The 12,602-nt window shown below is 53.3% G+C and overlaps 3 protein-coding genes across 4 annotated transcripts; 1 reads left to right on the forward strand and 2 right to left on the reverse strand.

Annotated features, from left to right (window-relative positions):
* Window positions 1-650: 650 nt before the first annotated feature.
* On the reverse strand, window positions 651-4,421 carry RRP8 (ribosomal RNA processing 8). Its single transcript, XM_082844789.1, has 7 exons — window positions 4,236-4,421; window positions 2,664-3,033; window positions 2,007-2,460; window positions 1,787-1,916; window positions 1,528-1,634; window positions 1,347-1,443; window positions 651-1,118 (listed from the first exon to the last, which is right to left on the reverse strand). Exons 1-7 carry the CDS (start codon window positions 4,332-4,334, stop codon window positions 999-1,001), a joined length of 1,377 nt encoding a protein of 458 aa, XP_082700915.1. The 5' UTR covers window positions 4,335-4,421; the 3' UTR covers window positions 651-998.
* Window positions 4,422-4,601: 180 nt separating this feature from the next.
* Window positions 4,602-10,894, forward strand: ILK (integrin linked kinase; the record flags this gene model as incomplete). Of its 2 annotated transcripts, XM_082844790.1 has the most annotated exons (13): window positions 4,602-4,648; window positions 5,038-5,218; window positions 8,328-8,493; window positions 8,671-8,766; window positions 8,954-9,050; window positions 9,149-9,232; window positions 9,344-9,429; window positions 9,563-9,672; window positions 9,783-9,910; window positions 10,002-10,123; window positions 10,223-10,322; window positions 10,431-10,561; window positions 10,745-10,894. In XM_082844790.1, exons 2-13 carry the CDS (start codon window positions 5,130-5,132, stop codon window positions 10,892-10,894), a joined length of 1,359 nt encoding a protein of 452 aa, XP_082700916.1. In that variant the 5' UTR covers window positions 4,602-4,648; window positions 5,038-5,129. The 2 variants fall into 2 exon arrangements, with proteins under 2 accessions (XP_082700916.1, XP_082700917.1); XM_082844791.1 differs by lacking the exon at window positions 4,602-4,648 and having other exon boundaries at window positions 5,092-5,218; window positions 8,300-8,493.
* A 263-nt stretch (window positions 10,895-11,157) lies between these two features.
* On the reverse strand, window positions 11,158-12,553 carry TAF10 (TATA-box binding protein associated factor 10). The gene is made up of 5 exons (XM_082844798.1): window positions 12,281-12,553; window positions 11,987-12,141; window positions 11,682-11,746; window positions 11,479-11,593; window positions 11,158-11,295 (listed from the first exon to the last, which is right to left on the reverse strand). The coding sequence occupies exons 1-5, from the start codon at window positions 12,510-12,512 to the stop codon at window positions 11,206-11,208; spliced, it is 657 nt and encodes a 218-aa protein (XP_082700924.1). The 5' UTR covers window positions 12,513-12,553; the 3' UTR covers window positions 11,158-11,205.
* Between the last annotated feature and the right edge of the window lie 49 nt (window positions 12,554-12,602).

Consider the following 12,602-nt stretch of genomic DNA (forward strand, 5'->3'; position numbering starts at 1 on the left):
TCTCTAAAAATCCTATAAAATAAGCCTGTTGAAAGGCCTATCTTGAGCTCTCCCAGAGTCTTCCTCAGTCAACAAGTCCATTCTTTACTCTTCAACCCCTAACCCTGCCTGCAGAAGGTCTTTAGAAAACAGTAATGCTTACAACACACAGCAGCCACAGCTACAGTTTATTGTGCACCTCCTGTGCACCCAGCCCTAGCTACAGATTTCTTCGTTAACCCACACCACACAACAATCCCATGAGACAAGAATCCTACCATTTTCCAAATGAGTAATATGACATTCAAAGATTAAAAGACTCAGCAATCAGTGGCAGGCTACCTGATTCCAAATTTGTGCCCTCAGCCACACACCAGGGCCCTATGGGACAACAGATACTAGGAGTAGTTTGGGCCATACAGCTCCAAAGATGGAGATAAGGATCAGGGGAAAGAAGCACTCAGTACAGGGACAATCAAACCATCCTGACCTAGAAGCCCAGACTGACGTGCTCAGCCAGGATGCTGGTGGGCTACCAGCTGCCCCAGAGCCAAGAAGCAATGCCTGCCCCAGGCCTTCAAGGCCTGGGCAGACCAAAGCTGTAGAAGCTATGGGTAAGCAGAAGGAGGTGATGCGCAAACAGGAAAAGGACAATAGAGGAGAGTGGAGATGCTAGGACAGAAAGCCCACGTGGCTCCTGAGAGATGGAAAGAGGAGCCACACCCAGAGATGCATTGAATTCCAAACCATGTCATTTCCATGACACTAAGGGCATCCACAATTCCCAGATACTCCTGCGTTCTCACAGTAACTCCTTATTCTTTAGCTAGCCCAAATGACTTTATGCTTCCTGGAACCAAGAAGCCTTCATTAGAGCAGGGCTGAGCCAGGGGTTTCATTACATTTTGTTCTTGGGATGGAGTAAGGGTGGTACCAGGCCCCGGGTCACAGCCTGAGTACTTCAGAGTACTGAGCCTGGAGTTTAAGACTTGCCTCCCCTTTCAAGGGGGGTCCAGAGGTCACCTGCGCTTGTAGAGACAAGGCTGGAGCTTCAGGCCTGAGAGCTGAGCCTTGGGCCCGACCCGAGGAGGCCCAGTCTTTTGAAAGTCAAACAAGAAGAAGTGGCTGTTGGTCAGGTCCTAGGGACAGAAAAGACCCAGTGAGCTCTAAATCCTCACCCCAGCTCCTCAAACCACCTCCGTCCACATCCCGTCCCTGCTCAGAAAGCTTCCCAGGGCTCTCCCACAAGTCATGCCTTCAAGGAGCAAACGTCTGTGTCTGATTATGACCTCCATCCTGAACACCACTACTACCCTGAAGGGCCACACATGTGACAAAAATGCGGACAGACTTCTTGGGGCCCTCACCTTGGAGATGACCTTGAAGCCCAGTTTGGTGACAGCCCCCAGAAAGGTCCGAACATCTTCAAAGCGGCTGCTGACCTCAGCCACTTTCAAGAGACCCCTGAAAAGGATGGAAAGTTCTGGGTAAATGCACAGACACACGCACGTGCACATATACATGCATCTGTTTCCTGGGGACTCCTACCCTGGCTTCAGCACTCGATTTGCCTCCTCTAGGAAGTCTCTGATGTTGGTTCCCATCAGTGAAAGGCAGAACACAGCCACGTCTACAGATTCATCCTCCAGAGGCACCTATGAAGAGTATCGTATGAAGCACACATTATGGGGAGGAGAAAGCCAGCACCGAGTGCTAGGGGTGCTGGGCAGAGAGGGCATGTTAGAGATTAGCCCATGAAGTTTGGGCCTAGGGCACAGGCCAGATACGTGGAAGGAGTGGGGTTTACCTGGGCCATGTCACACACAGTGACCCGGGGGTCCAGAGAGGCCAAGTCGAAGCAGTGCACAGGGTTCCGGATACTTGAAGCCAGGCGGCAGTCCCCACAGCCAAAGTCAGCCACCACCAGGGACGCAGGCCTGGAAGCGGAAGGGAGGAAGAGCTCGCTGGTCTGGTCTGAGCACGTGACTGACACACCTCGCTTCTCACAATGCCCAACTCCCACTCACCGCTGGTGAAGATCCCTGGCAATGCGGTCCACTGGCTGCAGTGGCCACTTCTTGACTTGGCTCTGGAAGCCACGGTGGTAGAGGAGAAAGGCCTCAGGGTCTTCCTGGAAGAGGCGCTGCGCAGCACTGCTGGGCCCTGAGTACAGCTGTTCATTGAGGTAGCGGAACCGGGCACCATCCAGCCGCTGGGCCATGCGGGCTCGCAGAGCCTCCGCCCGGGCTCCATGGCTGTCTGGACTGGAGGCAGGAGGCACCTCTGTCTCCTCTGCGGCGGCTGTGGCTGGGGCCTGCTCTGGCGCCCGAGGAAGCCGAAACTTGTTCTTCTGTCTACGCTTGTTCTTCTGCCGGTTCCGCCACTGCTTGCGACTCAAGGTATGCGGAGGATTAGAGCAAGGGGTCTCAGGGCTTGGCTTGGTGGAGTCATCTGCAGCACTAGAATTCCAAGCTTTGGAACCTGCAGGGAGTGAGATGGGAAGGCATATTTGGGGCAATATCCCCTGAATTCAGAGGCTTAGCAAGAGACTAAACCTGAGACAGAGATTGTGGCCTAGATGAAAGTACTTCTTATTCCCTAACCCCAAATCTAGTGGTGGCAGATAACCTCTGTCATATGTAGGATCAGCTGATCCCCCCTCCCTGTCCCACATGCACTAATACCAGTTTGGTCAACATTGTCCAGGGGCTGGGCAGGATTTGAAGGGTCCTGTTTCTGGCATTTCCTCTTTCTTTTCTCTTCTGCAGCAAAGTCATTGCCAAGAAGAGCCCCTTTGTGGCACTTCTTCCTTTCCACTTCCCCTTCCTTGGAGTCACTGCTAGGTGGGCCCTGTTTTTGACGTTTCTTCTTCCTTTTCTTCTTTACTTCAGGAGAAGTGCTGGCAAACAAGACCTTTTTTGGGCGTTTCTTCTTTCTTTGCACCACCTCCTCCTCGTCCTCCTCGTCACTGCCAGGCAAACTGGGGGGCTGCTGGGGAAGAGATGCTGCCTCCAGGGCCCGTAATGTGGCCAAGAGCTGGCGGTGCTTGGAGCCCTGGGGGAAAACAAGGGATGAGAGCAGGGGCGAGGAGAATGGATGGGGCCTGGAGAATAAGAAAGGAGAGATGGGGACCTCATTCAGACACTGGTTAGAGGCATATGGATTATTCCCAGTCAACTTAACTTGTCATGAAGACTGCCGGACCCTGAAGAATTTTCAAGTCGCCATCCCAAGGAGGGCAGAGAAATCAGCCACCCCACTTTCTTCATTGTGCAGATGAGGTAATGGGGTTCCCCAGAGAAATGTTCTCTGCACGTGCTTTTCCTTCCAAGCTACAAGATCAAGGCCAGGGACCAGGAGTTCCAACCCTCAATCTCAGGCTTCTACCTCTAACTAATACCTTTTTATAAAAGTTAGGAAGGTTTCTGAAAACAAGAGTAACGGGATCACACGTGTGTGTATTAAAGGTGCCTCCTTTAATAGTTGTAGTGTAGAGAACAAACTAAAAAGGACAAGCTGTAGACAGAGGCCAGTGGCACGGACTACAGCAATGGGTTGAGGGGCTGAAGAGGAGGGAATAAAGCAGACAGATTCCATGTTGGAGGCTGACCGAAGGGTGGAAAGAGCCTGAGCAAGTGCAGCAGCCCTCACATCGGCAAAAGCTTAAAGGAGAAAGGTCTGGTGTCTGGGAGGCCATTCTAGGTTGAAGTCCTACTGGGTGGTCCTAAGCCAGGCACTTATCTTGGAGCTCCCCTCAGCACCACCTCCCTTTGAAAGGTAGTACTGACAACCCTTCAACGTCGCTTACTCTTGCTCTCTCCAGTCTCCACACAGCACCCAATGACCTTTTCAAAATGCAAATCTGAAGAAATCATTCCTCTGCTAAAACACTCCACTGGCTTCTCTCTCTCTTTACCGTATGCAAAGCCTCTAATCTAGCTCTCCAATTTCTACGGCACCCCCTCTCACTCTCTCCGTTCCAACTACACAGATTATTTCTGTGTAGGTGTGTGACCCTAGCAGAACATGCTCTCTCACACCAGGGTCTCTGCACGTGCTTTTCCTTCCAAGAAACCCTCTTTGCTTCACTAACTTCTACTCACCAAGTCTCTCTCAGTTCCAACGTCACTTTCTTTTGGAAGTTCCGGGATTTTCGGGCGGTCGCAGGCGTCCCCCTCCCCCTAATACACCTGCGGCGCGCCCCAGCTCTGGGATCCAGCGGGGTCCGTTCCGAGTGCCCCTGCGGGTCCACTCACCTTGATTTGCGAGTCGGCCGTGGTCCGAGGCCGTAAGGCTACACACCCGAGGTCCGCGACTACTGGGGCCTCCTCGGCCCACTCCGGCTCCTCGAACATGGGGTTGGGGAGAGCGAGGTCGCGCGGTCCACCAGCCTCTCCACGTGCCCAGCTAGTCTCCAGGAGTCAAAGCGCTCAGAGCCTCCAACACAGGGCCGGAAACCAAAGAGTGAAAGCTAAGGCGGCTAGAGCAGCCGGCTCAGCGCCGAAAACCATCGAGTTTAGACACTGGTGGGCTAGAAGGTCAAGGAAGGCGGGCTGGAGGGCTGGGGGAAAGAGGCCCGCGCTAGCCAGAGAGGGCCAGGGGCGGGGCCGGGCGGCGGGCGCGGCCGGACGGGAGTTCCCCGGAGAAGGCTCCTCCAGCCCGAGTCCCGGTGAGTGTGGGAGCACCCGTGCCCCCTCCCCAAGTCTCAAGCTCTACCAGGCGGTCACCCCTCACTCCGCCTACTCCATTCTGAGTGGGGAACGAAGGCCATCCCCGGGAAGGACCTCCGATCCCCTCCCCCAGGGTATAGGGCGCCTAAACTCCCCCCTCCCCCCAGCTCTGTCCGCGGGTAGGGTCTCTGTGCTTGCTCTCTGACATCCCTTCGGGAGGTACTGCCTCTTAATCACCCCCTACTTCGCCCGACCCGCCTTTCCCTCGCGCCCAGGGGACACAGTACGGGATCATCCCGCTGCCCCCCTAACCCCTTCACAGACCTCCAGTAGCCGGGGACGCAGTGCCCAGACCCCCACCCCAACACAAACACTTCTCTCCTTTAAGGGACAAGGCTTGGGGCTCACCCCCCCTTCCCTGGATCCTTCTACAGTCCCCACGCTTTCCCAATCGAGGGGACTCAGCGCCGGGACGCTGCTATGGACGACATTTTCACTCAGTGCCGGGAGGGCAATGCGGTTGCCGTCCGCCTGTGGCTGGACAACACGGAGAACGACCTCAACCAGGGGTGAGCTGAAGTGGCTGGTGGGGGAGAGGAAGGGTAAAGACATGCTCCTCTCCTTGATGTGGGGTGCTCACGTCTGGTGCGGGCTGCTGACTTTCCTATCCAGTGTGATGAGGGCTAAGCACAGCCAGTCAGCGGGGCAGAGGGTCTCCACACAGGAAGCTGTTGTTTGAGCTGAATCTGGACTGAATAAGAATTTCACAGGCAGAGGCTGCAGAGAACTTTTCTAGCCTCAGTAAACTGCATGGGCAAAAGCTAGGGGGCAAGACACCCAGAAGAGGGTGCCCAGAAATTGTCCGAAGTTCCATATGGCTAGAGGATATAAGACCTCTGTGGGCTTCTGTGAGCTGAAGCACTGGGTACAAGCGGAGAACGACAGGAGATAAGATTGGAAAGGTCTGCAAGGGTCAGCCAGATCATGCAAGAATATTTAGACTATAATAATGCATTTATTCCAAGAACAAGGGTTTAAAGCCATGTAATGAATGATATGATGAGACTGTCCATTTGTTAAGTGTCATCTTGGATGCTTTGTGAAGAGCAGGTGGTGATGTGAAGAGTGGCACCAGAAGTGGTGATAGCTTGGACTGGAATTGGGGCAGGTAAAAAAGAAAAAAATGATCAAATTCCTGAAATCTTTAGGATAAAGAATTGGTGAGACTTGGTGGGGGAAGTGAGGAAGGTCAAAGATGATGACCAGGGTTGTGGCTTGGGCACTTGGGTAGATGGTGGTTCCTTTTACTGACATGGACAAGACTGAAGGGTGATGAGTTCCACTCTGGACATGTTAAAGTGACAGTACAGTGAAGTGGAAATGTTGAGTAGGCTGTTGGATTTCAAGAGAGAGATATGACTTGGAGACAGATTTGGGAGATATTAGCATGTAGGTGGCACCTGAAGAGGAGGGTGTGAAACAGAGGGGATGAGAAACCTACAAGACCAAAAAGGAGCAACTGGAGGTTGAAGGAGAAACAGGAAAATATGCTAGTAAGGCCTGGAGAAGGGAATGTTTCAACAAAAGGGGAGTGGTCAACGGTACTATAGACTGCTGAGAGGTCAAAGAACTTGAGCACTTTAAAGTAACCACTGAATTTACAATTAATTATATGTTTGATGATCTCTGTGAGGGCTGTTTCAGAGGAAAACAAGTGAAGAAACTAGACTAGGTTCCTTCATTTAAAGAACTATACTGAACTTCTGTGCTGGGTGCTAGAGGTCCAGAATCAGACATAGTGCTCGCCTTCAAGGCAGCAGCCCTGTGACAGGTTGAATGGGAGGTAGAGAAAGTGAATGTAGACAAGTTCTTTAAGGCTGGCTGAGACAGGAGGACAAGAAAAGCTGTAGTGATGTTGATTCAGCATGGTAGATTTTAATTTTATTTTAAAATTTTAGTTTTTGAGGTTGGGAGATTTTATTTTTTAGGTTTGAGAGGTAAGGATCACCTGTCATCTTCATCCAGGCTTTACAGGTTTCCATTAGGCTTCTATGCTATTTCTCCATAATTCGCAGTCACTCCTTCCGTTTTTCATATAATTCTTCAAAGGGTGCTCTGATAAAGACAGCGAGTGCAGTTAGTATTTTGTTGGTGGGGTTATAACGGGTCAGGTGAGGTTGTCCAGTGAGCCTGGCATCTAGGAAGACTCAGCTGCCAAAAGGTGAAGGGGTGGCATTAGCGTAACCGGTGCTGGTTTGAGTAGATAGGCTTTGGGGGCCCAACTGGCTATATGCTGGATATGAAGTGAGGGTGAACTTCCTGCTGGCCTCTTCGGGACTAAAGTTCAGGTTCTGAGGTGACCAGCGGCCTGACAGTGGGCAGAACCCTTGTGCCTATACTTTTGCTCTCAGGCTCTGGCCTGCCCTGGGGCTACAGACTGCCAGAGGCTGATAAGCTAGGCACAAATTAAAGAGCTGGGATGCAAAACTGACTGATAAGCAGGGGGTGGTGATTGCTTTAGGAAGAGGAAGGGGAATACCCACCTCCCAGGAAAGGTTTTGGCTATCTTTGGGAGCAGATGAGGGCAGCTGTGGAGGGAAATCTAAGTTGAAGGCCACACCCACCACCCACATTGGCTGTGGGGACATCTGGGTGGCCCGCGGTGGTGGCTCCAGGCCCCGCCCAGAGCCCGCACACGGGAAGTGACCGCAGCACTAAGGCATCCCGGCCCAGACCACGGACTGCCCCCCTGCTCCGCCCCTTGGATCTGCAGCCCAGGACTGGAGGGAATTTCCTTTTATGGCCCCAGGCTGTCAGGCCGGCCTAGCTTCCACACAGTTGGGTTTTTTTTGTTTTTGTTTTTTGTACATTTCTTTTACTTTATAAAATACAAGTTCTTGAGAAAAGAAAAAAGTCAGGTGTAGGTTTCTTTCTAAAGAAGCCATTCTCATTTTCTTGTTTTCTGTGCCCAGGATTGCTTGAGTAGAGGAATCTTGTCTTATGTGGTGGTATCTACTTCATCATGAATGACTTATCAAAAGCATTTCTCCTTTTCATTATAAACCCTTCCAAACCATCATTTTAATTCCATTTCCTTTTTAGATCTTAATTTCAGTATCAGAACCAATCAGTAAGCTTGCTTCCTCTCCCATGAGCTGCGGCTTTCCTTTTCAAACCTACTCCTCCTTCCCATTAACGTGCACTGAACAGCTGCCGTCACTGCTTTCTCTCAAGAAGCTTACAGTCTAATAGACAAGACAGGCCACTAACAGATTTTTACAATCCAGTGTGACAAGTACTGTAGTAGGGGGATGTGCCAGATGCAGTGGAAAACAGAAAGGACCAACAGATGTTGCAAAAGGGGTGCAAAGGAAACCAGATGAAGAATGTTACCACGTAATGAAGGCATGCCAGGGAAGAAAGGCTAGTGGGAGGTGGTGATGGAGACAATGAATCATGTGGATTTGTTGGGATTTCAGGTAGTGGTTGGTTGGGTTTGAAGCTCAGGGGAAGGTCTGAATTGGACAGCTTTGGGAGTTGCTGGCATGAATGAGAATCAAAGTCCTAGAGGTAAAGTTTCTCAGGGAGAGTATGCAGAGTGACTGTCAGTTTTTTTTGTATCAAAGCCTTTGCCCCCATCCCACCTCCAGATCAATGACCATTGCCCCTTCCTCAAAGGGACGATCATGGCTTCTCCCCCTTGCACTGGGCCTGCCGAGAAGGCCGATCTGCTGTGGTCGAGATGCTGATCATGCGCGGGGCACGCATCAATGTGATGAACCGTGGGGATGACACCCCTCTGCACCTGGCAGCCAGTCATGGGCACCGTGATATTGTACAGAAGGTATGTATGAACCCCTGCCTCTGTCATCTACTTGACGTACCTGCCTGGAAGTCAGCCATAGGCACTATATCATAGAAAGTATGTATACTCTTCTCCCTCCTTGCATGCCTCAACACACATCTGTCATTTGGGACTGACTGTACCTTCTGCCTCTTTCTGTTTGGCCATGGGGACCAGCTGCTGCAGTACAAAGCTGACATCAATGCAGTGAATGAGCATGGGAATGTGCCCCTGCACTATGCCTGTTTTTGGGGCCAAGATCAGGTGGCAGAGGTGAGTACTCAGGCCCAGAGTTCTGGGATGGGTGGGAAGCAAAGTCTAAGCTTGAGTGGGAGATTCTAGAACCCTCAACCCATCCTATAAGTACTGCCCGGTACTCACGACATTCACAGGGTTTGTACTGCATCTACATTGATGGTTAGTTGTGACTGCCCTCATCACAGCCACCTTTTAATTCCAGGACCTCGTGGCTAATGGGGCCCTTGTCAGCATCTGTAACAAGTATGGAGAGATGCCTGTGGACAAAGCCAAGGCACCCTTGAGAGAGCTTCTCCGAGGTCTGTCCCCACCCACCGCTCATGTCTTATCATGTTTCAGCCTATCTCCTCCCACCACACAACAGCTGAGGTCAAGACTGTTTGTCTTTCTTCCTTAGAGCGGGCAGAGAAGATGGGCCAGAATCTGAACCGTATTCCATACAAGGACACATTCTGGAAGGGGACTACCCGCACTCGGCCCCGTGAGTCAGTTGTGAGGGGAGGGGTGGTGATAGAGAATAATCCTGGGCTCCTGGGGCTGGGTGAGAGGGAGCCTGGTTAGAGGGAAGTACCTGACCTGCCCGTACTCTCAGGAAATGGGACTCTGAACAAACACTCCGGCATTGACTTCAAACAACTCAACTTCCTGGCGAAGCTCAATGAGAATCACTCTGGAGAGGTGACCCCTGCCCTTGCCCTCCCACCCCCCGACACATTACCTGCTCTGCACTCATTTTAAGTTTTTCCTCCAGTTAGTGGGCAGGAAAGCAGTGGCCTTAGTTAAAGCCTTCTAACCCATATCTGTCCCTCAGCTATGGAAGGGCCGCTGGCAGGGGAATGACATCGTCGTGAAGATGCTGAAGGTTCGAGACTGGAGTACAAGGAAGAGTAGGGACTTCAACGAGGAGTGTCCCCGGCTCAGGTGCGGCAAGGCCTAAACTGGAAGCCTGGGTTCCAAGGATCCCTGCCCAGCACCCAGAGGGAGATCTTTTATGCTGGGTCTCAGCCAGGGACACTCTCTCCCTCTTCCAGGATTTTCTCCCACCCGAATGTGCTCCCAGTGCTCGGTGCCTGTCAGTCCCCACCTGCTCCTCACCCCACCCTCATCACACACTGGATGCCATATGGATCCCTGTACAATGTGCTACACGAAGGCACCAGTGAGTAGGGGATGCCAAATCTCGTCGTGGCGGGGGAGGGGAGAGAAGTGTAAGCCTCTCCGAACTACTTAACTCTTGCCTCCTCTTTTAGATTTCGTTGTGGACCAGAGCCAGGCTGTGAAGTTTGCGCTGGACATGGCAAGGGGCATGGCCTTCCTACACACACTAGAGCCCCTCATCCCACGACATGCACTCAACAGTCGTAGTGTAATGGTGAGGGCACAACTTCACTCCCGGCCCAGGCCCCAGAAGCCCTTTCCCTATCTAGAATAGGACTTACCTCCTTCCACACAACTATCTTCTCCTCCTCAGATTGATGAGGACATGACTGCTCGAATCAGTATGGCCGACGTCAAGTTCTCCTTCCAGTGCCCCGGACGCATGTATGCACCTGCCTGGGTGGCCCCTGAAGGTGAGTGAGTGCATTATATTGGGAGGCAGAGAAGGGGCAGCTCAGTAGTAATGGAAGGGAAGCAGAGACAGGATAGGCAGCTGGAACAGTTAAGTCCTGTCCCTCCAGCTCTGCAAAAGAAGCCTGAAGACACAAACAGACGCTCAGCAGACATGTGGAGTTTTGCAGTGCTTCTGTGGGAACTGGTGACACGGGAGGTACCCTTTGCTGACCTCTCCAACATGGAAATTGGAATGAAGGTGAGAGCATAACTGGATATACCTGTGTTGGGGGAATGGTGGTGGTAGTGACAATAATTGTAGTGGGGCTGGGCTCTTCCTACATTTGTTCAAATATACAGAATCCTGTCCTGAGGGCTAGAGCCCGCTCCCCACATGAGACTCAAGTTCTGAGACCCACGTTGTTTTTCCTTGTGCTTGCAGGTGGCACTGGAAGGCCTTCGGCCTACCATCCCACCAGGCATTTCCCCCCACGTATGTAAACTCATGAAGATCTGCATGAATGAAGACCCTGCTAAGCGGCCCAAGTTTGACATGATTGTGCCTATCCTGGAGAAGATGCAGGACAAGTAGAGCTGGAAAGTCCTTGTCTAAACTCCAGAGGTGTCAGGACACGGTTAGGGGAGTGCACCTCCCCAAAGCAGCAGGCCTCTGGTTGCCTCCCCTGCCTCTAGTCATGGTACTACCCCAGCCATGGGGCCCATCCCCTGCCCCCATCCCTACCACTGTGGCCCAAAAAGGGAATGGGCTTAAAGCTTTGTCACTTGCCACACGGTGTCTCCCAGCATGGGAGGGATCAGCCCTGCCTGTCACAATAAAGTTTATTATGAAAACAGGCTGGTGTGGGGACAAGGGGATGGACAAGTACATTTAGATTGGGTGGCTCAGGTGAAGTAGTGCGGCTTCTTCACATTGATGCCATACTCGCTGAGGGCAGGGGTCAAGTCCTCCATGGTTAGAGTGTACTTGCGGTCCTGAGGGAAAAGGGAAGAGCACCAACTGAACACAGGAATTCCAGATTTCAATCCCAGGTGGGTGACCCTGAGTAGGTCTTTCACCTCCCCTAGGGCTTAGTTTCCCTCAAAGGGGTTTCAGTATAATTTAAGCCTCTGCTGCTGTAGGAGGTAATAACTGACTCAACGAGCCTCGCCTCACACCTTGCTCTTGCTTCGGGAGCTGCCAGAGGCTGTGCCCTTCATTTTGCAGTGCTGTAGGGCATCGTTGGCAATATCTGAGATGAATTTCTGGGCAGCTAGGGAGATGAGCCGAATTCTAGAGAGAAAAAGATGGTATGAGAAGGAGGTGGGCAACAAACTCCACACAAGCACCCAAGGCTCTAACCTGCCCGGAGTTTACTCACATGCGTGGGTCCGAGGCCTCAAAGCCAGCACGGTTCAAGTAGTAACCAGTCACTGCATCGGGGATCTGAGAAGTCAATTAGACGACTGTCAGTGTTAGCCCTGTGTACTGTGGGGCTGAGAGTGGGAGGGTAAGGGAAATGGAGGGCAAGCCTGGCTACCAGGAAGCTCCTCATTTGGGTGGGCAGAAGAGATAAATCACAAGAGCTAGTAGGGGAGTAAACGCAAGAGGACGCTGCAAACACAGGCGGCGTGGCAGAAGCTGACGTGACAGCGGGCCAGCAGCCTGTTCAGGCGGGAAGCCCACCGTAGGCGTGTAATCCTCCAGCTGCATCAGGAAGTCCACCAGAGGCGTGCTGGACACCACCGGCTTCACGTCTCCGTTGGCCGCGCTTGGCAGCACGTAAACCCCGTTAGACATGGCCCCCTCCGGAGGCGCCGCGCCGCCCGCCGTCACCGGAGCTGGAGGAGAACCAGCAAATTGAGACATGGAGGTGGGAGGCGCGGGGGCCCAGCTAGGTCTGCCTTAACCCTCTGCCCTCACCCGCCGCTGGGGCCAGCCCAAGGCGCGGCCCTCGCCCTCACCCGTCCCGGCCCTCACCCGCTCCGCGCCGCTCGGCCGGCTCCCCGGCCCGCGCCGCCACGGCTCCCGTGCCCCCTGCCGCGGCTCCAGCCCCAGGCCCCCCAGCTGTCCCCGCGGGGCTGGCCTTGTTCTCCGCAGCGACGCCGGCGGGCAGCGCGGCGGGGGCCGAGACCGCGGGTGCCGGGCCCGAGGCCGAGGCGGCAGAAGCCGGCGCCGCCTCGGGGTCCGCGCCGGAGCCGCTGCAGCTCATCGGGCCGGTGGGAGAGGCGGCGAACAGAACCGCTTCCGCTTCCGTTCACGTTACGCACGCACCAGGGTTGGCGTCACACGCCTCGCGACT

This window comes from Leucopleurus acutus, assembly GCF_964270905.1.
Source record: "Leucopleurus acutus genome assembly, chromosome: 8".
Taxonomy (NCBI): domain Eukaryota; kingdom Metazoa; phylum Chordata; class Mammalia; order Artiodactyla; family Delphinidae; genus Leucopleurus; species Leucopleurus acutus.

What these genes read in the sequence shown, in the direction of transcription:
- RRP8 (XM_082844789.1), bottom strand. Translation starts at nt 4,334, where the DNA reads ATGTTCGAGGAGCCGGAGTGGGCCGAGGAGGCCCCAGTAGTCGCGGAC. An exon ending in CGGCCGACTCGCAAATCAAG is followed by an intron (nt 3,034 to 4,235) that starts GTGAGTGGACCC and finishes GTTTTCCCCCAG; the next exon opens with GGCTCCAAGCACCGCCAGCT. An exon ending in GCCAGGGATCTTCACCAGCG is followed by an intron (nt 1,917 to 2,006) that starts GTGAGTGGGAGT and finishes TTCCGCTTCCAG; the next exon opens with GCCTGCGTCCCTGGTGGTGG.
- TAF10 (XM_082844798.1), bottom strand. Translation starts at nt 12,512, where the DNA reads ATGAGCTGCAGCGGCTCCGGCGCGGACCCCGAGGCGGCGCCGGCTTCT. An exon ending in TGGAGGATTACACGCCTACG is followed by an intron (nt 11,747 to 11,986) that starts GTGGGCTTCCCG and finishes TTGACTTCTCAG; the next exon opens with ATCCCCGATGCAGTGACTGG. An exon ending in GCTCCCGAAGCAAGAGCAAG is followed by an intron (nt 11,296 to 11,478) that starts GTGTGAGGCGAG and finishes CTTTTCCCTCAG; the next exon opens with GACCGCAAGTACACTCTAAC.